The sequence below is a fragment of the Chrysemys picta genome, chromosome 17 (genome assembly GCF_011386835.1).
Source record: "Chrysemys picta bellii isolate R12L10 chromosome 17, ASM1138683v2, whole genome shotgun sequence".
NCBI classification, from domain to species: Eukaryota; Metazoa; Chordata; order Testudines; family Emydidae; genus Chrysemys; species Chrysemys picta.
Window position 1 is genome coordinate 1196633 of NC_088807.1, and position 22323 is coordinate 1218955.

The 22323-nt window shown below is 68.4% G+C and overlaps 2 protein-coding genes across 2 annotated transcripts; one reads left to right on the forward strand and one right to left on the reverse strand.

The window, feature by feature from the left end:
* The first annotated feature begins 137 nt into the window (after positions 1-137).
* LOC135976205 (exosome complex component RRP46-like) lies at positions 138-11056 on the forward strand. The gene is made up of 6 exons (XM_065570925.1): positions 138-296; positions 2428-2541; positions 4030-4151; positions 7203-7343; positions 8143-8232; positions 10821-11056. The coding sequence occupies exons 1-6, from the start codon at positions 203-205 to the stop codon at positions 10911-10913; spliced, it is 654 nt and encodes a 217-aa protein (XP_065426997.1). The 5' UTR covers positions 138-202; the 3' UTR covers positions 10914-11056.
* A 2026-nt stretch (positions 11057-13082) lies between these two features.
* Positions 13083-20733, reverse strand: LOC135976208 (transmembrane protein 91-like). Its single transcript, XM_065570930.1, has 4 exons — positions 20576-20733; positions 17598-18033; positions 16691-16821; positions 13083-16177 (listed from the first exon to the last, which is right to left on the reverse strand). The coding sequence occupies exons 3-4, from the start codon at positions 16781-16783 to the stop codon at positions 16019-16021; spliced, it is 252 nt and encodes an 83-aa protein (XP_065427002.1). The 5' UTR covers positions 16784-16821; positions 17598-18033; positions 20576-20733; the 3' UTR covers positions 13083-16018.
* Positions 20734-22323: the final 1590 nt, after the last annotated feature.

Here is a 22323-nt window from a genome sequence, read left to right on the forward strand (position 1 = left end):
GATCCCCGCCCCTCCCATCACCATGGCAACGGGGTGACCCCCCCCGCATTCCCCTTGGCCGCCATGGGGCACCATCACCATGGCAACCGAGTCCGCCTGCGCCCCCATCCCCCCCACCCCGTGGCCGGGGCGGGGCTTCGCTGGTTCCCCGCGCCCCGGAAGCGGAAGTGGGGTCCCGCGTTGGGGGGGGTCCCGAGGCGCGATGGGCTCCGAGGCGGGGGGCTGCGTCCTGCGCCGCTTCTCCTGCGAGCTCGGCCCGCTCGGCCGCCCCGACGGGTCCGCCGCCTTCCTGCAGGGTGAGCCGGGACCCCCCCTGGGACCCCCCCATCAACCCCCCCATCGTCCCCCCCGGGCCCCCCCGCGGGACCCCCCATCTCCGCCGCCTTCCTGCAGGGTGAGCCGGGACCCCCCCTGGACCCTCCCATCGCCCCCCGGGACCCCCCCCAAACCCCCCCATCGCCCCTCGGGACCCCCCCATAAACCCCCCTATCGCCCCTCGGGACCCCCCCATAAACCCCCCTATCGCTCCCCGGGACCCCCCCCTAAACCCCCCCATCGCCCCTCGGGACCGGCCCATCGCCCCCCCCGGGCCCCCCGCGGGGCCCCCTATCTCCGCCGCCTTCCTGCAGGGTGAGCCGGGACCCCCCCGGGACCCCCCCATCGCCCCTCGGGACCCCCCCTAAACCCCCCCGGGACCCCCCCATCGCCCCCCCCGCGGGACCCCCCATCTCCGCCGCCTTCCTGCAGGGTGAGCCGGGACCCCCCCATCGCCCCTCGGGACCCCCCTAAACCCCCCCGGGACCCCCCATCGCCCCCCCCCGGACCCCCCGCGGGACCCCCCATCTCCGCCGCCTTCCTGCAGGGTGAGCCGGGACCCCCCCCATCGCCCCTCGGGACCCCCCTAAACCCCCCCCGGGACCCCCCATCGCCCCCCCCCCGGACCCCCCGCGGGACCCCCCAGCTCCGCCGCCTTCCTGCAGGGTGAGCCGGGACCCCCCCTGGGACCCCCCCATCAACCCCCCTATCGCCCCCCCCCGGACCCCCCGCGGGACCCCCCAGCTCCGCCGCCTTCCTGCAGGGTGAGCCGGGACCCCCCCCCGGGACCCCCCCATCGCCCCTCGGGACCCCCCCTAAATCCCCCCCGGGACCGGCGCATCGCCCCCCCCGGGCCCCCCGCGGGACCCCCCAGCTCCGCCGCCTTCCTGCAGGGTGAGCCGGGACCCCCCCTGGGACCCCCCCATCGCCCCTCGGGACCCCCCCCATCAACCCCCCCATCGCCCCTCGGGACCCCCCCCTCAACCCCCCCCGCGGGACCCCCCAGCTCCGCTGCCTTCCTGCAGGGTGAGCCGGGACCCCCCCCGGGACCCCCCCCATCGCCCCCCGGGACCCCCCCCTAAACCCCCCCATCGCCCCCCGGGACCCCCCCATCGCCCCTCGGGACCCCCCCCCTCAACCCCCCCCGCGGGCCCCCCCAGCTCCGCCGCCTTCCTGCAGGGTGAGCCGGGACCCCCCCTCAACCCCCCATCGCCCCTCGGGACCCCCCCTCAACCCCCCATCGCCCCCCCCCGGACCCCCCATCGCCCCCCTGGGACCCCCCTAAACCCCGCGGGACCCCCCATCTCTGCCGCCTTCCTGCAGGGTGAGCCCGGGACCCCCATAACCCCCCCGGGACCCCCCCCATAAACCGCCCCCAGGCCCCCTATCTCCCCCACCTTCCTGCATGGTGAGGCTGTGCCCGGGACCCCTCTGGGGCCCCCATCATCCCTACTCCCCCCGGTACCGGTACCCCCTGGTTCCCCTGGTTCCCCTGGCCCCCCAGTGCCCCCCAGTCACCCCTACTCCCCCTTCCCCCCTCCCCGGTACTGGTACCCCCCCAGTCACCCCCTCCCCGGTACCGATGCCCTGGGCCCCCCAAGCCCCCTGGTATTACCCCCCATCGCCAGTACTGCCCCCCCAACCTCCCTAGTCCCCTCCCCTGTACCCCCCGCCCCTGGTAGTGCCCCACAGCCCCCCCATTGCCCCCCCCCAGTGCTGGTCCTCTTATCCATCCATTCCCTGGGGCTCCCCCGGGACCCCAACCTCCCTGCCCTTCACCCCCCCAGGGCTCTTCCTACACCCCCTTGTCCCGCCCCTGGCCCAGGGACTCGCTTATCTCCCTGCCCTTTGGGTTGTGGATTTGTCTCCCCCAAAGGGAGCCGCTGGTTTCCCCTCCCAGCCTGTCCATGGGTAGAGGGAGGGCTCCCCGATTACCCTGTCTGCGGGGGTCTCCTCTGGACTTGGGGCTCTCATCGCCTGGCCAGCAGGGGCTCCCCCATCCCAGACAGAGCTCGGGGGGGGGGCATTCGCCATCTGCTGAGTTCGGGGACCCCCTTGGGAGCCGGGAAGCCCAGGGGCCGTGTCTTACCCTGCACTCTCCTCTCCCCTCAGGGGACACCTCGGTCCTCGCCGGCCTGTACGGCCCAGCGGAGGTGAAAGTCAGCAAGGAGCTGTATGACAAGGCCACTGTGGAAGTGCTGCTCAAACCCAAAGTGGGGCTCCCGGGTAAGCGAGGGCGGAGCCGTGGGCGTTGTCTGTGGTACAGGGGGGCGCTGGCCGGGGTCGGGGGGGGCCTCACGGGCAGTAGCCAGGATTACACCTCGAACAAAAGCTTGGAGGCTATTTAAAAACAAAGCCAATCACTGTATCCTTCAACCTCCGCCTCCCCCGCTTACTCGCTGTTTAAAATGAACCCTACAATAACAAGAGATTGTTATTAGCATGCTGAGTACGGGGCTCGCCAGCAACCCTACCATAACAATCTCCCTGCCGTGACAAAGCAGCATAGAGAGCTTGGGCCTGGCGGGGGAATTCTGCCACGATCCGATACCCCCCGGCACGTCCGGCCCCAGCTTCTGTGAGCTCCAATCGCCCGGCGTGGCCATGCGGCCCCCGTTGAGACCCCGTGAGCGGAGATGGCTGGGCGTGCCCTCGTCCCTGAGCCCAGCGTGGGTTTACAAGGTGGGGGCGGGTGGAGCCCGTCGCCCTCTGGGATTCGGATCACGGGGCTGCAGCTCGGGTCGTGCCGTTTCCACGGCGGACGGAGGGTTGGACGGGCCTTGGGTCGAGTCCCTGCAGGTCGGTGCCGCGTGTGTGCAGTGGGGTAACACAGCAGCTGCCCTGCGCTGTGTGTGTGTAAATCCACTGCCGATTGTGAGGTGCTGCCCCGCTCTGGGGATGGCGGCCAGATAAGAACCATGGGTGGATGGGGAGACGCATGCAGTGGGGGGAATGAATGGAGGGATATGTGCAGGCGGGTGTGGAGGGACGGACGAAGGGGGGGGTGTGGCTGGACAGACAGACAGAATAGCTTGACGTAAAGCCGTGTAACCTCCTAAACACTCCCCTCCCGGCTGGGTGAAGTTTCCCTGTTGTGTCACAGCCGTGGCGGTGTTAACCCCGGGCCGGGCTCTCCCCTGCAGCGGGGCCCCCCGGATCCCAGCTCCACGCACGGTTCGCATCTCTCCCGGGTTCTGGATCTCGATTCCCAGGGGCGCTTCCGCAGCAAATAATGAAATTAAGAACAAAGGGAGGGTTTTCCTCTGCTGAAATGGTGACGGTTCTCAGCTTTGTCGCACTGACGCTTGCTGGAGAAACAGCCTCGTGCAGCCAGAGCCACCCGGCAGGCGTGGGGTCGGGCGGACTGTCGCCGGGGCAGGACTCTCTCTCAGTAGAGGAGATGAAGGGAGGAGAATTCTCCCTCACTTTTCAGCTGGGGAGACTGAGGCAAGCTGTGGGCGCCCGGTGGGGCGGCTGTGGGGACAGCACCCGGCAGGCGAGGGGCACTGATCGCAGCTGGGGGGCTTTGGGGCAGTGCCTGGCACGCCGGGGGTACATCTGCGTTGGGAAGTCTGTGCGCTGGCGTCCTAGAGGCAGACGGCTCATGGGGGAGAGCGCGGTGCTGAAGAGGAGCTGGTCTTGTGGGGTGGAGGGTTGCTGAGGGGTTTGTCCAGCTCCCGGCTCAGCCCGGCCCCCCGTCTCTCCTTCCCCCAGGTGTCTTCGAGAAGAACCGGGAGCAGCTGATCAGGAAGACGTGTGAGGCGGTTATCCTGGGTGCCCTGCACCCCCGAACCTCCATCTCCATCGTGCTGCAGGTGATCAGCGACGCGGGCGCCGTATCCTTCACCGGCAGCCCAGCCGGGGGCGCTCTCCAGCGGGGACCCCCCTGCTCCTCTGGTCCCGAGCCCGACGGAACTACTGCCTGTCGCCTCTAGGGGGCAGCAGCGCTGTGGCAGTGGCTGTCCTGGGCATTGGTCTCCCATCGGGCACTGGGCTGGGGCTGCCTGCTCGACTGAACCCACCGGGGGGATGGCAGCCTGGGGTCCCGTCCCCCCCAGCCCTGCCGGTGCCCCTCACTCCCCACCCGCAGCCCCTGCCAGCCCAGCCCTGCCCCCCCCCAGCCCTGCCGGTGCCCCTCACTCCCGACCCGCAGCCCCTGCCAGCCCAGCCCTGCCCCCACCAGCCCTGCCGGTGCCCCTCACTCCCGACCCGCAGCCCCTGCCAGCCCAGCCCTGCCCCCACCAGCCCTGCCGGTGCCCCTCACTCCCGACCCGCAGCCCCTGCTAGCCCAGCCCTGCCCCCACCAGCCCTGCCGGTGCCCCTCACTCCTGACCCGCAGCCCCCTGCTAGCCCAGCCCTGCCCCCACCAGCCCTGCCGGTGCCCCTCACTCCCGACCCGCAGCCCCTGCTTGCCCAGTCCTCTGTCGGTGAGAGCAGAGGAACCAGGTGTTACCGGGGCTGCTGGGACAGGCGGGGCTGCAGAGCCTTGCCAGGGCGCTGGAGGAATTTAATTACGGCGCGTGATGCAGGTGCGAAGTGACACGGTCTCCGGCGCTGGGTGTGAGCCAGGCGTCGGGATTAGCGGCAAGCGGGGGTGGCGGATTCCAGCTGAATAGAGGCAGGAGTGATGACTTAATTCGGCCTCACCGGGAACGGCTCTCGCTTTTCACCGAGCCAAATCCCCGGGGTAGGATTAGCGCTGGCAGGAAGGCGTCCCGTCCCCCGCAGCCCCCTCCTGGGACCCAGCCGGAGCCTTTCCTCCGGCAACAACCTCCCGCCCGGCAGGGGCCTGCTCCGGGCTACCCCAATACACCCAGTACACGTACAGCGCCCAGCGCCGCGGGGTTCTGGGACGTTCCTGGGACCGCTAGGCACATCCTTAATGGGCAGTGCTCAGCACAGTGGAGCCCCAGTTATGGGCCAGGACTCCATTGTGCTAGGCACTGTACATTTCTTAGGTGCATTATGGTAGCACGTAGAAGTCTGGAATGGACCAGTCCAGAACCCCATTGTTTTGGGTGCTGCACATCTATTAAGTGTATTATGGTAGTGCCTTAGGGTCCTGGCCCTAATGTAATGCTCCTAATAAATGTACAGGACCCCGCACAGTGGGAGCCTGGTCATAACTGGGGCTCCAGCTTGGAACTGCTCACTTATTAGGTGTATTATGGTAGTGCCTAGCAAAGCCAGGGCTGGGTCAGGACCCCAGGGTACTACCGTAATACAGCTAGTAAGTGGACAGTAGCTGGTGCCACTGGGGGCTGGTCTATGGTGCACCCCCAAGTGCTCCTGCAGCTGCCCTGGAGGGGGATCCGGACCCCAGGGAGGCCGGGGGTGGGTTACTTATGGGCAGGAGCTGGTGGGTTACGGGCTTGGTGGGCTCCACGTGGCCAGTGAAATGTTAGAGCCCTCGGGCCCCGTTCAGGGAGGGGGGGTTGGCAGCCAGGACTCCGGCGAGGGGTGGGGTCTAGAGTTGGCGCAGGGAGGGACTGGGAGCCAGGACTCCTGGGTTCTGTTGTGCTCTGAGTGGCTGTGGAGTGTTTGAAGCCAGGCGTTACTAGGCTGTTCTCTTTAAAGGGGAATTGAATTGCTGTTGAAAACGCCTCCTGGGCCCCGTGGGGAAACTGAGGCACGGAGAGAGCAAGTGGCTTGCTCAGGGTGATGCAAGTTTGTGGCAGAGCTGGAGATAGAAGTGAGGAGTCCCAACTCCTAGGCCCCCCCCCCTGCTCTAACGACTAGACCCCCACTCCCCTCCCAGAGCCGGGGAGAGAACCCAGGAGTCCTGGCTCCCAGTCCCCTGCGACCCGCCCATCCTCCAGACCCCGCAGATCCAGGAGCGCTTTCCGGCTGAGGTGGGTTCTGCACGTGCTGAAATAGGGGCTCGCAGCTGTCTGAAGAAACGAGCGGTGGTTTCCCTCCATGTAGCGTGCAGCGGCCAAGAGCCGGGTCTCCGCTGCTGGGGCTGCTAGCGAGGACGGGCCGCGGCGCCCCTCCTAGTTAATTAGCCAGTGTTCGTTAACAAGGCTGATAGCCCACTTCACATCTGCGGAGGGCTTGGCAAGCGCCGGCTGTTTAACTCGCAGATGAAGAGCGCCGTGGAAAGACTGTTTCCCCCGTTCGGGGCTGGTGGTGGGTCCCCCTGCATCCTCCCCTCTCCCCCCGCCATCTCCAGCTGCTCTGATCTTCTGTAGGGGGACTGAACCCCGGGTACGCTCCAGCCCATCCCCCAGCCAGCGCAGATCTCGCCTATGTTTTTGGCTGATCTCGTGCTGAGCGTCCCCAGAGGAAGCGCCACCTGGCTGGGACGCTGGGTTCAGTCCCTGGCTCTGCCACTGGGACCTTCAGCAAGTCACTCAGTCTACTGTGCCTCGGTTTCCCACTTGTAAAAAGAGAATCGATCCTGCCTGTGTCTGTTTAAATTGAGCTCTTTGGGCAGAGACTCTCTCTCTCTGTGTCTGCATGGCAACAGGACCCCCCAATCTCGGATGCTGCACTGCCCGCGACAGGCCCCTGATCTCGCTTGGGGTCTGGGCGGCGCCCGGTGCGACGGGCCCCTGATCTCGGTTGGGGTCTGGGGGGCGCCCGTCGCGCCGGGGCCCTGATCTCGCTTGGGGTCTGGGCGGCGCCCGGCGCGACGGGGCCCTGATCTCGCTTGGGGTCTGGGCGGCGCCCGGCGCGATGGGGCCCTGATCTCGGCCGGGGTCTGGGCGATGCCCGGCGCGACGGGGCTCTGATCTCGGCCGGGGTCTGGCCAGTGCCTGGCGTGTTCTGAGCAGGGACGTGACAGAACTGCCCGGGGGAAGGGATTGGGTGGGTTAAGGCTGGCTCAGTGGGGCCGGGCTGCCCTGACAAGTTCCCTGCCAGCTTTTCCTTGACCCGGCGCCCAGCTGCTGGCGTGCTGCCTGAATGCCGCCTGCATGGGGCTGATGGACGCTGGCCTGCCCATGAAGTCGCTCTTCTGCGGGGTGACGTGCGCCCTGGACGCCACCGGGGCCATCAGCCTCGACCCCACGGCCAAGCAGGAGAAGGTGGGTGTGGGACTGCCCAGGGCCAGACGGCTGTGCCCTAGGGGTGTCTGGGTTTAGCACCGCGGTGTCCCCACGGGACTAGAAGCAGCAACCAGCACAAGGGGGGGCCCTGATTGGGGGGGGGGCAGGGTCTGTGCCTGGCACAATGGGTGGGAGGGTCTGTCGCACCCAGCGCAGTGGGGGCCAGGGGTGGTGGTTCCTTCCTGACCCTGCGCTGACGGGTGTCCTGGAGCGTGGAGCTTTGCTGCCTCCGCTCCTCTGACCCGAATGCTCTTAATGGCTCGTAAACGTTGCCAGCCCCTGACCCTCTTGCCTGGCGGTGGGAATCAATTCTCCCTCCCCGCTCCCCCGGCCTTGTCCACTCCGTGTGTACCGAGAGCGGGGTCTAGCAGTGAGAACGGGGGCCAGCACTCTTCTCTGGCTGTGGGAGTGGAGAGGGGGTCCAGTGGTTAGAGCCGCCAGGGGACTGGGAGTCAGAAATCGGGGAAACTGCGGCAAAATGCGAGGTGGTGACCTCTGCGAGCAGAAATAGTGGAGCTGAAATAATCCCACGTCATTTGTCGGTGTGGCCTGTGGAACTCTCTGCCACTGGACGTAGGCGCGAGCAGGCTGCCTGGCTAACAGCGCCTGCAGGCGCTGTGTCTGACACGAGGGGAGAAAGCCAAGCCCTGGTGGGCTGGGACCATAGAGGTGGGATCCTGGCCTGCGAGGGTCCCGGGGTGAGCGGGGAAGGCCCCAGCATGGTCTATCCCCCTGCAGTGGCGTGGCCAGGCAGTTCACTGTCCCCCTTCCCTGGCAGGAGGCTCGGGCCGTGCTGACCTTCGCCATCAGCAGCGTGGAGCAGCAGGTGCTCATGTCCACCAGCAAGGGGACCTGCTCGGTGGAGGAGGTGAGCGGGGTGTGGCCGGGGTGCCATGCGCGGGGGGGGGGGCGAACCCGGGGTGTGGCCGGGGTGCCATGCGCGGGGGGCGAACCCGGGGTGTGGCCGGGGTGCCATGCGCGGGGGGCGAACCCGGGGTGTGGCCGGGGTGCCATGCGCGGGGGGCGAACCCGGGGTGTGGCCGGGGTGCCATGCGCGGGGGCGAACCCGGCTTGGGGCGCGGGGTCCTGCGCGTCCCAGGCCGCTCAGACCAGTAGCGTGTTGGATCAGGCTTGGAGATCTTGGGGGTCTCTCGTGCGCCGAGCCGGGAGCTCAGCTTGGTCCCTGCCGGGTGCAGACGGATCCCCTCGTGGGAAGGGGCCGCCGAGCGGTGCTGCTGGCTAAATCGGGGTGGGGGGCCCCGCTCTGTACCCGGGAGGGGTCATGTCCGGCCGCAGCCGCTGCTCAGTTTGTGCCGGCGGGTCGCAGGCTGGGCCCCCACCTTGGCCCCCGGCGCTTCTGGGATCTCAAAGCGCGTACGGGCTCCGAGACCGTCCGGCAGCGCGCAGGGTCTGAGAGGGGGCGGGACGGCTCCCCCCACGAGAATCCCCCATGCATGGAGCCTCCGCTGCATCCCCTTGCTCCCAGACATCACAGCGTGTCTGTGGCTCCCGGTGCCTGTTACCCCCCCCCCGTGCCTCCCCCAATCTCTGCCACTGTCAATCCATTCCCGCCCTCCCCCCCCCCCCCCGGCTCAGCCCAGGTGGGGGCTGCGCCCACGCGCCCGCTGCAGCAAGGGAATTGACGTGAGACGTTCAGAGCCTGGCTGCTGCGGGGGGGGGGGGGGGGGGATCTCAGCCCTGCCTGCATGTGGGGAGCAGAGCAATGGAGGGGGGGGTTCCCCAGCTGGCTCTTAACCCTTCAGTGCCCTGGCGGGGGATGAGACGGGCGAGAGCTGGTGCTGGGCCATGCTGCGTTTACAGCTCAGCTCTGTGCTCCGGCTTCCCTAGCAGAGCCGTTTCCCTCCAGACCCTGGGAAATCTGCCGTCCAGGGTCGGGAATGGGGGCACTGGCAGAGCTGCGGGGGGGGGCAGGGCTGGGCTGGCAGGGGCTGCGGGTCGGGAGTGAGGGGCACCGGCAGAGCTGGGGGGCGGGAGCCCAGGGCTGGGCTGGCAGGGGCTGCAGGTCGGGAGTGAGGGGCACCGGCGGAGCTGGGGGGGGCAGGGCTAGGCTGGGCTGGCAGGGGCTGCGGGTCGGGAGTGAGGGGCACCGGCAGGGCTGGGCTAGCAGGGACTGCGGGTCGGGAGTGAGGGGCACCGGCAGGGCTGGGGGGCAGGAGCCCAGGACTGGCAGAGCTGGGGCGGGCAGGGCTGGGCTAGCTGGGGCTGCGGGTCGGGAGTGAGGGGCACCGGCAGGGCTGGGCTGGCAGGGGCTGCGGGTCGGGAGTGAGGGGCACTGGCAGGGCTGGGGGGTGGGAGCCCAGGGCTGGCAGAGCGGGGCGGGGGGTTGCTGTAGCACTTTGCTTGGGGCTGGCACGTGCCCGGCTGTTGCTCAGGGGCAGAATTTCGGAGCCTTTCAGCCACATCTGGTTTCCCAGCCGCTCCCCGGGCGGCTGGTGCTGGGGCAGAGCCACTGAGGGGCGGGGCGGTGGGGGGTGCTGCTCTGAGCCCCAGCTGGGTCCTTTGACCATTCCTCGCCCGGCTGCTCCCAGGGGGTAAGCTAAGCAGGGCGGCCTGTGCCCGGCCTGGCTGGGAGACCCCCAGGGCACGAGAGCCCCCGGCTGCCGCGCGGCCCAGAGCTGGGCGCATCTCACGCAGTCACTTCCAGAGCCCTCTGAGGGGCCGGTGGGGAGCGACGCCTGGGCTCCCCGGGGGCTGTTTTCTCCCCTCCTGAGCACTGGGGGGGGCGCCTGCAGGAAGGGGGGGGCTGGGAGCGAAGGGTTCCCCTCCTGGGCACTGTGTGGGGGGGTGCCTGCAGGAAGGGGGGGGCTGGGAGCGAAGGGTTCCCCTCCTGGGCACTGGGGGGGGAGGGGCGCCTGCAGGAAGTGGGGGGCTGGGAGCGAAGGGTTCCCCTCCTGGGTTCGGGGCAGTTTGAATGGTTGATGGGGAATCACAGCCCCGGCCTGGTTGCTATGGCGATGGGAGGTAGGGTGCTGGGATGGCAGCTCTCCTCCCGTCTCCCCCTCACCCCCCCCCCCAGCCCCACTTCTGGGCTGGCTGTGGGGCTGGGTGGGGAATGTGGGGGTCCTGGCCCAGAGGTTCCCCTCATGTATTACAGGGAAGGTGAAGGGGATCGGGGCCTCCCCCTGTGTGAAATGAGTTGGGGGGCTCAGCCCACCACTGGTGGCTGGAGGCCGAGCAGCCCCCCCTCCCCGGCTGTGTCCCCCTGTTCTGTGAGGCCACACCCCCTGCCCTGCCCACCGCCCCATACACAGGGAGCAGGCCCCCCCTTCCTGGGGATGGGGAATCCGAGCCGCCCCTCCAGGCAGGTTGGTCAGAGCAATGATCCCATCCTGCCCCTGGCAGAGCGGAGAGTCTCCTTCGCGGCCCCAGCCCACCATGGGGGCCTGTCTCTGGGGTCCCCCCGCTCTAACCGCCCGTCTCCCTGCTCCTCCCCAGCTGCAGCGGTGTATCGCGGCCGCCCAGCGGGCCAGCGGCGCCATCTTCCAGTTCTACCGGGACTCCGTCCGCAGGAAATACTCCAAGGCGTGAGGCCCCGGATCCGTGAAACCGCTCCCGGCTCCTGCCCGGCCGCGCAGGCTGCGTCCGCATCACCCCAAACCCGGCGTTTGCCGCCATGAACTCTGTGCCGCGGTGCCCATTAAAAAGGGTGTCCCCCCCCGTGTGTCCAGCCAGCCGTCTGCACCGTGTGTGGGATGGAGCGCGTCCCTTGGCCGTGCCATTTCCCCCCCACGCCCACTGCTGCTCTGCAGGGATCTGCCCCTGCTGGTTTTCCGTTCCCTCCAGCGGAGCCGGTGGGCAGCCGAATTCCCGGCACTGCGCCCAGCGACCGTGAGCTCTACGGGGCCCCGGCTGTCTCCTTGCGGACGCGACCGGGGGAAACTGAGGCCCGGTGGGGGTGCTGGTCTCCCCTCCCAGTGCCAATCTCCACTTGGCCCTGCTGCACGGGGGCTCTTGCCTGGCAGAGCCGGGGGGGGGGGGCATCTGGACCCCTCTGCAGCCGGGCCAGCCCCGCCCCCGTTTAACCCCTTGTGTACCGCAGCTGTGCAGCAGCTCCCAGCCCAGCCCCCCTGCTCAGTGTGCGCTGGGGGTGGGGGTGGCGAGGGTTAAACTGGGAGGGGATTCGGGGCAGGGGTGGATTTGCAGGGGAAATCGAGTGTAAACCCAGGCGGGAGCTGTCAGTGACTCATGGGCTGATCTCTCTTTTCATTGGCTCGTTCCCCCTTTTTATTTACCCGTCTGGGCCCTAGGACCCGCCCCTTCTTGCACCCTGGCCGGGGGGCCGACCCCACCTGCCTGAGCCCAGCACGATGGCTGCAGCCGGGCGCCGCTGTGCACCGGGGTGAAAGTGGGGGACACGTTCATTCCTCCCTGTGTTCCCCCTTCTCGCTCCCCGGCTTTCTCCCTCTGCCCGCAGCCTTCTCCGGAGCGCCCCCCAGGGCCGGGGAGACCCCTGTGCTCTGATCTCTCCCCCACCGGGAGCGGGGCCCAGGCCAGCCGGGGGGGGGATCCTGTCTGCCCTGGGGCGGCCCCAAGGAACTCTTGTGCGAAGGAGAAGAACCAGGCGCTGGCGTGGGCTGGTTCCCTGGGTCCTGTCAGCTGTGAAACCCCCTGGCTACGACTCAGCCTCCCCCCTTCCCGGGGGTCCTTTGGGGACCTGGCACCCCCTCCTCCCCCGGCCTTGTCTGCTGATGGCCGTGAAGTGTCCCTGGGGCCCCTTCCTTCTTCCACCGGCTGCACTTCCCATGTTGAACCCTCGCCGTGCTCCACCCCAGAGACAGCCGCTGCCTGCGCAGCAGAGGAAACAGCCTGCGTGGAGCTAGCCGGCAGGACCCCCTGGCCGTGCCCCTCTGCATTCTGTAGTTGGGGGGGGTTCTCCCCCTGAAACCCTGGCCCCCCCGCCCGCTGCAGCTCCTTCCCTCTCCCGGCGCAGCCAGGCAGCCACTTTGGTTAATGAGCCTAATCGCTTTAATGAAATGATCTTTCACTTGCCCGTCGGCGCTGCGAGCTCCATTCGGCTCCTGCTCTAACCCGTCTCCCTGCCCCCTTTCCAGCCTCCTGCAGCCTGAGCCAGGCCTGGGGGGACCTGCCGCTCTCTCACACGTACCCCCCAATTCCTCGGGCCCTGGAGCAGACGATCATTCCTCCCGCTCCTCGAGGCCGAGCCAGCCACGTGACTCTGGCAGCGTAGAACGGGAATGTGATTTTTTTTTTTTAAATGCTCACACCTTGCCGCAACCTCCCCCCCGGAAAAACCCCAGCAAGCCGTGTAGAGAGATCGGCGTGTTTTAATAACCAGGGGGTGTTGGGCTCAGGTTAGACCCCAGTGTCTGTCCCGCCGGGCTGAGAACAGAGCCCCCGGCTCGCCCCCCGCAGCCCAGCCACGGTGGGGGTGTCGTTCCCACGAGCCGCGGGGCGTAAATCGCTGGTGGGCCAGGCCTGGACCAGCAGGACTCGGCCCGGGCTGGCCGGACGGCGGCACTGGCTGAAAAGCAATCGGGCGCCTGGTCCCCACCCCGGGGCTCTGCACCGAAACAACCCAGCCAGCTGTGCCTTGACATTTCAAATCTGCCCCCGGGATTTAGCCGCATGACTCCGGTTAATTTCCACCGTGGGGTGGGGGCCGGCTGCCTGGCTTTGAAAACATCTCTGTCCAGAGCAGTTCTCGGCTCGCAATGGCCCCGCCGTTTTCAGGGGCGCTGCTAATGTTCACGCTCTTCCACTTGCTAAAGGATCTGTCACCAGGAGCTGAGATGCAGCCACCTCTGGGGTGGGGCATGGGGACTATAGGCAGGGCTTCCTCTCTGACGAAGTGGGACTGTTCTTAATGTTTCCTCTAATACTGTGTGGGTGCCTCAGTTTCCCCTATGCATTTCTTAAGTCTCTAGGGGGTGAGATTGTTGCAGAGCAAAGGGCCAGTGCACATTATGTCCCACACTCTGTTTCCTGGCAACTAATGGCCAGGGGCCTTCCCCCCTGCAAGGGGATTTCTAAAGGTGTGGGAGAACAAAGAGATCAGGTGACAAAACCCAGAGGGGGAGGGGCTGGAGGGGGGTTGAGTTTGGAGCTGGCTGGGGACTAGGAGTGAGGGCAGATGGGGGTGTCTGGCTCACTGCCCCCCAGAATGGACCCGGCTGAGGGGTCCTGTTCTCTGTACCTACAAGCTCTGTTTTAGACCCTGTTCCTGTCATCTAATAAACCTCTGTTTTACTGGCTGGCTGAGAGTCCCGTCTGACTGCGAAGTGGGGGTGCAGGACCCTCTGGCTTCCCCAGGACCCCGCCGGGGCGGACTCGCTGTGGGAAGCGCACGGAGGGGCATATGCTGAATGCTCCAAGGTCAGACCCAGGAGGTGAAGCCGTGTGAGCTTCTTGCCCTGAAGACAGTCTGCTCCGAGGGAGAGGAGGCTCCCCAAAGTCCTGACTGGCTTTGTGGGGAGCAGTTCCAGAGCGTTGCCCGGGGACTCCGTGACACCCTCCCCCAATGCTTAGATGCAGCTGCCTCTGGGGTGGAGTGGGGCCCAGGGGCTGTTCATACCTGGATCCCTCACCCTGCACTGAGATGCAGCCGTCTCGAGTGGGGCACATTGGTTTATAGGTCAAGTGCTGCTGCTTTCATGTGTATTTACCTGGGGGCTTTGTCTACCCTGGGCTGTTTACGCCCTCGTGTCACCGAAACTGCTGTGAACGTGACCACAGCGCGCCAAGGAATTGGCTGTTAGTAGATTCTGGTGAAGCAGGACGTGGGCCTCCTGAAATGCGCGGGCGGGGCCGTGTGTGGCCAGGGCCCCCCGAAATGCACGGGTGGGGCCCTGTGCGGCCCAGGGGCCTCCCAAATTGCTGGCAGGGCTGTGTGCGGCCAGGGCCCCCCGAAATGCACGTGGGCGGCCCAGGGGCCTCCCAAAATGTGCTGGCAGGGCTGTGTGCAGCCAGGGCCCCCCAAAACGCGTGGGCGGAGCCGTGCCTGGCCCCCCGAAATGTGCAGGCGGGGCCGTGCCTGGCCCAGGGCCTCCCGATATATGCCGGGGGGGCTGTGTGCGGCCAGGGCCCCCTGAAATGCACAGGCGGGGCCGTGCCTGGCCCCGGGCCCCCTGAAATGCACCAGGGGGGGCCGTGTGTGGCCTGCAGGCTGGCCACCCCCTCTAGCCCAAAGCTGGGATGTTGCAGAGGGAAGGGAAGGGGCGGGTGGGTTTTTAACCCCAGGCTTCCTGTTGTGGGGGGGGTATTAGAAAACCTGGGCTGAGAGGGGCAGGCTGGGGAGCTGATTTCATGGCGGTGGCACCAGCCTGAACCAATTTAGGGCCAAATTCTCCTGCTGACACTCGTGTGAACCCAGCATAGCTCCGGGAGCCGCTCGACTGCTGTAATTTGCTTTCGGTTGCTGACTCAGCCACTGGGGGCCTGGCCCCATTGACTCCAACTGGAGCGACGCTGATTCACGGCCGCTGGGGGCCTGGCCCCGTTCGCTCCCGCTCTGCGGTGCTGGACCGTGTGGGCAGCCCCGTGTAACCGACCCAGCCCCAAGCCAATCGCTAGGGGGCGGGCAGGGAGGGACGAGCTGCGTGGGGGAGCACCGGGGTGGGGGGGATTTTAGCTGTCTCCCAGCCAGCCACGTGGGCTCCGGGGAAGTTTTCCGCCTGAGCGGGGATCAAGGTAACCTTTAAGGCTTTCACTGAAAAAGCCAGAGCGGGGCTGGTGAGGGTCCATCCATCTGGGCTGGAGCTGCGGGGCCGCTCAGACGCTCCGGGCCCGAGGGGAGAGGCTGCAGCCGCATCCCCCCCACAGCGGAGAGCGCGGGGGGCTGGTGGGAAGTGGCTGCATCCTGCTTCGTTTGAGGATGAATCGTCTCCTCCATGAGGATGTCAGCGGTTCGGAGGGAGAAACTGAGGCACCAAGAGGGGGGTGGACTTGCTGAGGTCAGACCGGGAGTTAGGGGTAGAGAACCCAGGAGTCCTGGCTCCCAGCCCCCCCTGCTTTAACCACCAGACCCCACTCCCCTCCCACAGCCAGGGATAGAACCCAGGAGTCCTGGCTCCCAGCCCCCCCCACCTGTAACCCACTAGACCACCACCCCTCGCAGCTGGGGATTGAACCCAGGAGTCCTGGCTCCCAACCCCTTGGCTCCAGGAGAACCCACTTCCTCTCTATGGGCCTCCAAGCACTTTAGGCAGCGGGGGGCAATGGAAGCAGCCCCCCGGCTGGGGCGTTAACCCCTCCCCTGTGGGGCTGAACCCTCGCCGCCCAGCGGATGCAGGCAAAGTGCACGGGGCCTTTATTGGATGGGGCGCGCCCCTTGGGCAGAGCGTGACCCTGAGCAGAAGGCTGGGGGGAGGGGAGGACATACAAAATGGGGACACAGTGGGGGGGGCATGAAGGAGGAAGGAAGAAAGTGTGTGTGGGGGGAAGGTCCGGTCGGTCACCACGAATCAAGCTCCCAAACCCTGCTCCTGGTGAACCCAGGCGTCCGGGCCCATGTCTCTGGTGGCGGGGAGGGAGCCGCTAGTCCAAATCTCTCCGCTGGCCTCCATCCCCGCAGCGCTGGGCTCAGGCGTGTCCAGGAGCCGGCCCCCGTCTGTCGGGGGGGGGTGCCCCCAGTCCAGGCAGCCTTCTTCCCCCCACCCCCCATTCCCGGGGGGACACTAGGGGGGGCCCTTGTCGGACAGGTAAGCGATGAGCGCGACCACGGCGCCGATGTAGGTGCAGATGCCGAGCAGGATGGAGAGCACGGCCAGCGCGAAGGTCCGACGCGAGGCCGCCCGCGCCCCCGGGAAATCGCCCTTGGCCGAGGCCTTGTTGGTCTGGGGAGGAGGGGAGAGCAGGTTAGTGAGGGGGAAAGAACCCCCTGAGATCCCCCCCCTCACCCACATGGATACCCCCACCCCTGGCTGAATACCCCGAGACCCCCCCCGACAGATACCCCCATGGATGGGGGACCCCCCCACCTCCCCTATGCATTACATCTGCCCCCTGCCCAGATGGATACCCCGAGACCCCCCCCCCCATTCCCAGGCCAGATTCTCTCCCCCCATGGGCCCTGCATGCCACCTTCTGCCCCAGACAGTGCCCCTCCTGCCCCGCCCCCCCCAGCTGGGAGTGGGGACTGGGACAGGGCCCCCTGGAGGGTTGGGGCCCCCTGAGGGACTGAACCAGTTTTTGGGGGGCAGGGGAAGTTATGCAAGTATCTCCCATAACGTATGCAAATCGTCCAGATTTGATTGCAGCAGTGGGCGGGGTGGGGGGGGGGGCTAGGCTGAGGCCCAGGAAATTGGTCTCCTGGGTGGGCTGCCCCCGCCCCGCCCTGCCCCGCTCACCTTCTGGGAGAGGTGGAAGGCGGCGATGCCCAGAGGCCAGAAGCAGCAGAGCATGGAGAACACGGCCAGGCCCAGGTGATCCTGCGGCAGCATCAGCCGAAGTCGCTGTCGCTGTCGCTCGACGAGTCGTTCTGGGGGGGCGGGGGGGGTTAATCCAGATCAGGGGGCTGGGGGGAGTGCAGTACCCCGGCGGCCACTGTTTAACCCCAGGAGTCCTGGGTCCCAGCCCGCCCTGCTCTAACCACTAGCGCCCCCTCCCCTCCTAGAGGCAGGGCGGGGATAGAACCCAGGAGTCCTGGCTCACAGCCCCCCTGCTCTAACCCACCAGCCCCCACTCCCCTCCCAGAGCCGGGGAGAGAACCCAGGAGTCCTGGCTCCCAGCCCCCCCTGCTCTAACCCACTAGACCCCACTCCCCTCCCAGAGCCGGGGAGAGAACCCAGGAGTCCTGGCTCCCAGCCCCCCTGCTCTAACCACTAGCCCCCCCTCCCCTCCCCTCCCCTCCCAGAGCCGGGAGAGAACCCAGGAGTCCTGGCTCCCAGCCCCCTACTCTAACCACTAGCCCCACCCCTCCCCTCCCCGGTCCCGGGCGGGGAATCGCTCCAGCCCCTCGGCAATGGTGGGATCAGCCAGGCCAGGGCTGCCCCACCCAGGCCCCCTCAGGACCCACCTGCCTGGGGGGGCCCAGCCAAGCCCCCACTCTGTCCCCCCGCAACTGCCTTCTGCACCAGTCCCAGGCGGCGCAGCTCCGGGGAGCCAGGCAGGGCCCCCCTCGTACCATTGTAAGTCTGGTACTGCCCCGGGGCCTGGGTCACGAGCGAGCGGGGAACCCCAAAGCCCCCCCCGGCCGGTGCCCTCCAGCTGCTGGCAGGGCTCGGCCGGATGCCTGGGTTCGCAGCCCCCCCTCACCTCGAAGTCAGGCAGCAGCTCCCCGTCGCCCACTTCGCAGCAGACCGTGTGAATGTCCTTCTCCAGGCAGAGCTTCTTGGGGCGCTCGGCCGGCTCCCCGAACGCCGTCTCGCAGTAACCCTGCTTCCTCCAGCTGGGGGGCTCCCCGGCCTTCCATGTGGGGCCCGGGTGGGGGGCCGGCTCGGGGCTGCCCAGCGGCTCCACTGTCCTCTGCAGGGTCCCTGCGTCCAGCAGCTGCTGGGGCAGCTCGGGGGGCAGGCGCCTCCAGCCGGGCCGAGCGAAGAAGCCAGGGTGTTCCCGCCGCGTGTCCCCGCCGGGGCGCCCCCAGAGGCCTTGGCCAGCAGCGGGTGCTGTAGTTCGTGGAGGTTCTCCATGAGGCCAGGGGAGATCCCTGCTCCGGCAGCGGGTCCGGCGGGGTCTTCGGCTCCCAGGTCACCTGGGTTGGGGGAGAAAGGGATAAACATGATAAATCTGTAGGGGCGCAGAATAAGGAGACCCCCGGGCTGCGCGTTGTCCCTGTGACGCACAAGGGGAAGGCCTCGCAGAGCTGGCCAAGGGACCCAGGAGTCCTGCACTAACCACTAGACCCCACTCCCCTCCCCGAGAGCCCGGGGGCCTGGACAAAGTCCAGCTGCTCCAGGAGAGGAAGAGACGTTTGGCGCAGTCGTCCGGGGAACCCCCGTCTGGGCAAATCAAAGCGCCGCTGGGGCATCCGTTAGCTAAACGCGGTGACCCTGAAATCAGGCACAGCGGCCGAGCCGAGCTGTGTCCGGATGCCGGGGCCCAGGTGCAGATCAGACCATGAGTTGCAACAGTGTCCCCCGTTCTTGCCCAGCGCAGCCAACATGAGACCGGCCGCTTGCCAGGCCCCGGGGGAAGGACGCTGCTCTCGGTAGTAAAGTCCGTGAGCCAGAGCCACGGCTGGGGCGACACGGCGCAGAGCCGGGCCCGCCAGCGGAGCGGTGCCGATCTCCGGCAGCCGACACACATTTCCCAGGGGCCCCTTGACACCCCCTGCAAACCCTGCCGAGATCCCAGCCCGCCTCCCGGCCTGCCGAGCGCCTCGATCCCCCACGCGGGCCGGGCGCTGGGTGGACGCAGCCGGGATACCAGGGGAGATGGGTCCCTGGGCGAGCGATTCCTACCCGCCCTGCCTGCACCACCCCAAAAATACGCCCCCACCCCATCCCCCCCTTCACCCAAGTTCCTGCTCCTCTCCCGCAGCTCTGCTCCTGCCTGGGCTTTTCCTCCGGTTTAGTGCCAACGTTCTCGCTTCTGCGGCAGGAGCAGTTTTGCGGCTGGGAGGCAGGAGAACGGTTTGGGCCTTCGGAGCAGCCGGGCGGTGGGGTCGGTGGCGGGAAGAGGAGGACTGGGGGGAGGTGGAGGAGGGGACGTGCCGAGTCCTGGGGGATGCGGGCAGGGGAGGCCGGTATCTGGCGCCTGGCGGAGCGGCACAGGCCTCGAGTCGCCTCCCGCCGGGAGGCAGGGTTGGTGCCGCTGCTGCCTCCTGAGGGGGAAACTGAGTCACAGAGAGGGGAAAGGGAGGGGCCTGAGTCCCTCGTGTAAGTCAGTGGTAAAGCTGGGAATGGAACCCAGGAGTCCTGGCTCCCAGCCCGCCCCCCTCTAACCACTAGATCCCACTGCCCTCCCAGAGCCAGGGAGAGAACCCAGGAGTCCTGGCTCCCAGCCCCCCCTGCTCTAACCACTAGACCCCACTCCCCTCCCAGCCCACATCTAGCGAATCCAGCTGCCCAAGTCCATTCGCCCCCACCGCATCCGGGCTTTGGCGAGGACTCGGGGCTCCGGGCGGCGCTGGGAGCCGTGTGACTCTGCCCCACTCTGGTGCGTGGGAAGCCGGTGGGTGGGAGGCGGGGGGAGGTGTCTCTCCTACTCCCTGGGCCAGCTCAGCTCCACACTGGCCTCCGGTGCCCAGCCCCGCTTCTGTGCCCCACGCTGCCCCCCAGCAGAGGGCACCGCCCCGCACCCCTGTCCCGCGCCAATGGGTCAATCCACATCCCAGCCCGACGGGGCCCCACCGGACCGAGCTCCCCCCCGCGGGCAGAGCCCCCGGCACCGGCCACGGGAACAGGGGTCGCAGCGTCGGCCCTGGGGCTACAACGTGCTCTGGGTAAACAGGCCGAGCTGGGGGGCTGCCCCACGGATCCCAATGGAACGACCCCGACGGACCCCAGCTGGGGGGCTGCCCCACGGATCCCAATGGAGCGACACTGACGGACACCAGCTGGGGGGCTGCCCCACGGATCCCAATGGAGCGACCCCGACGGACCCCAGCTGGGGGGCTGCCCCACGGATCCCAATGGAGCGACCCCGACGGACCCCAGCTGGGGGGCTGCCCCATGGACCCCAATGGAGCGACCCCGACGGACCCCAGCTGGGGGGCTGCCCCATGGACCCCAATGGAGCGACCCCGACGGACCCCAGCTGGGGGCCTGCCCCACGGACCCCACTCACAAAACAAAGGACACCCACCCGAAGCTCTGAGATCGCGGCCCCGCCTTGGCCCTGGGGGAGCCCAGACTTCACCCCCCCCGCCTGGACCCCCCCCCCCCGAGTTAGTCGCTCCGATGGCAATAGGTGAAGGGGGGGGCAGAGCCCCCTGGGGAGGGGCCGGAGGGAGATTTGGCTTCTCCCCCCCCCCCATGAGCTGGGAAAGACACTGACCCCCCCACCCCCGCCACGGCACCTGCCCCCCCCGCTAGGGACAGGGGGCGGCTCAGATGGAGGGGGTTGGCGGGGGGGCTCGGATTGGGGGGGCTGGCGGGGGCGGCTCGGATTGGGGGGGCTCGGATGGGGGGGTTGGTGGGGTGGGGGCTAGGTTTAGCAGCCCCCCCCGTCCTGGGTCCGATCCGCAGCTGGTGGAACGAGCGGGTGTGACCGACCCCAGCCCGGGGGTCCGCCCCCCCCCGGCCCCGGGACCCCCCCGGCCGGCTCTGCCCCCGGGACCCCCGGGCACTTACCGACCACCAGCGCCAGGCTCCGTCCGGGCCCCCGCCAGCCGCTCCGCCCCCCCGCGCCCCATCCCGGGGGGCTGCTCCGGCCCCCCCGCGACGCCCCCCGCCCAGGGGTCTCCCCCCCACCGCGGCAGGAGAAGCGAAAATCCCCCCGCGGCCCCGCACGGAGCCCGCAGCCCGCGATGCAGCCGCAGCCCGGCTCCGCCCCCCGCCCCCCGAAAGGGGCAGGCTCGGGGGGGGGGCTGGGAGGGGCTGGGGGCGCGGGGGGGCGCAGGGGGGGTTTGTGTCGCTGCTTTGTCAGCAGCGTTACGGGAACGGCGGGACCTGGCCTGGCAGGGAGACCTGCCCCCCCCCCCCCAGCTGACAATGTGTGTGTGTGTGTGGGGGGGGGAAGCCTGGGAGCCAGGACTCCTGGGTTCTCTCCCCGTGTGGGGACAGGGGAAGCAAGTTACCCGGGTCTCCCCGCTGAGCATCTGGGGGGGGGGGGCAGAGCCCGAGGGTGTCACCCCACAGACCCAGCCAATGCCGGGGGGCAGGAAACCCAGCCCTGGGCACCCCATTTCCTGCCCCCCAGCTCTGCCGGTGCCCCTCACTCCCAACCCGCAGCCCCTGTTAGCCCGGCCCTCCCCCCCCCAGCTCTGCCGGTGCCCCTCACTCCCGACCCACAGCCCCTGCCAGCCCAGCCCTGTCCCCCCCAGCTCTGCCGGTGCCCCTCACTCCCGACCCGCAGCCCCTGCTAGCCCAGCCCTGGCCCCCCAGCTCTGCCGGTGCCCCTCACTCCTGACCCGCAGCCCCTGCCAGCCCAGCCCTGCCCCCCCCAGCTCCGCCGGTGCCCCTCACTCCCGACCCACAGCCCCTGCCAGCCCAGCTCTGCCCCCCCCCAGCTCTGCCGGTGCCCCTCACTCCCGACCCGCAGCCCCTGCCAGCCCAGCCCTGCCCCCCCCAGCCCTGCTGGTGCCCCTCACTCCCGACCCGCAGCCCCTGCCACCCAGGTCTGAGCTCCCCCTTCCACAGGTCTGGGGCCCATTGAGTCTGGGAGGCCACCAGCCCTGCTGAGACCCGGCCAGCTCGTTGCACAAGGCCTGGCCCTGGCTCTGCGTCCCACCCGGCTGTGAGACCAGGGGCCCATGAAAGATTGAGGAGGCTGGAAAAGCAAAGCCGTGTTGGGGGCTGGAGCAGCCGGGCTCGTTAAAGAATAATGCTCCGTGGCCTGATGAATCATTCATAATCGGCTCCGTGCGGGAGGGGGCGGTGGGGGAGGGAAGGGAACAGACAGATGGGTGGGTTGCGGGTCGGGAGTGAGGGGCACCGGCAGAACTGGGGGCGGGAAATGGGGTGCCCAGGGCTGGGCTAGGAGGGGCTGCGGGTCAGGAGTGAGGGGCACCACTGGCTTGCCAGGGCGGCTTTGATGGGGCTATGTTTGCTTGGCCCTTGAGCTCTGGCACATGAGGGGAGGGGCCGTGGGGCCTGACCCCCAGCAGCAGCGCGTCCACTGGGCCGTTGTGCGGGGGGCGGTCGCCAGGCTCTGTGGGGCAGGGCCCGTCTCCCGCATGGGGTCAGGAGGCTCCACCGGGCCCGGAGCTGCACTTTCCTTCGGTGTTTTAGGGCAGCAGCTGGAGACCCCAGCTGTGAGACGCCCCCCCCCCCCCCCCCCCGGCCCATGTGCCAGGCTCTGCACAGACCCTGCGGGGGATGGGCCCTGCTCTGGACCCCCCCATCTCGGGGGCGTTCTCGCCCTTTGCTGGGGACGCTGG

Excerpts from the sequence above, each read along its gene's own strand:
- LOC135976205 (XM_065570925.1), top strand. The coding sequence starts at position 203 with ATGGGCTCCGAGGCGGGGGGCTGCGTCCTGCGCCGCTTCTCCTGCGAG. Across the intron at positions 2,542-4,029 it reads ACCCAAAGTGGGGCTCCCGG|GTGTCTTCGAGAAGAACCGG; the intron begins GTAAGCGAGGGC and ends TCCTTCCCCCAG. Across the intron at positions 8,233-10,820 it reads GGACCTGCTCGGTGGAGGAG|CTGCAGCGGTGTATCGCGGC; the intron begins GTGAGCGGGGTG and ends GCTCCTCCCCAG.
- LOC135976208 (XM_065570930.1), bottom strand. The coding sequence starts at position 16,783 with ATGCTGCCGCAGGATCACCTGGGCCTGGCCGTGTTCTCCATGCTCTGC. Across the intron at positions 16,178-16,690 it reads CCTTCCACCTCTCCCAGAAG|ACCAACAAGGCCTCGGCCAA; the intron begins GTGAGCGGGGCA and ends CCTCCTCCCCAG.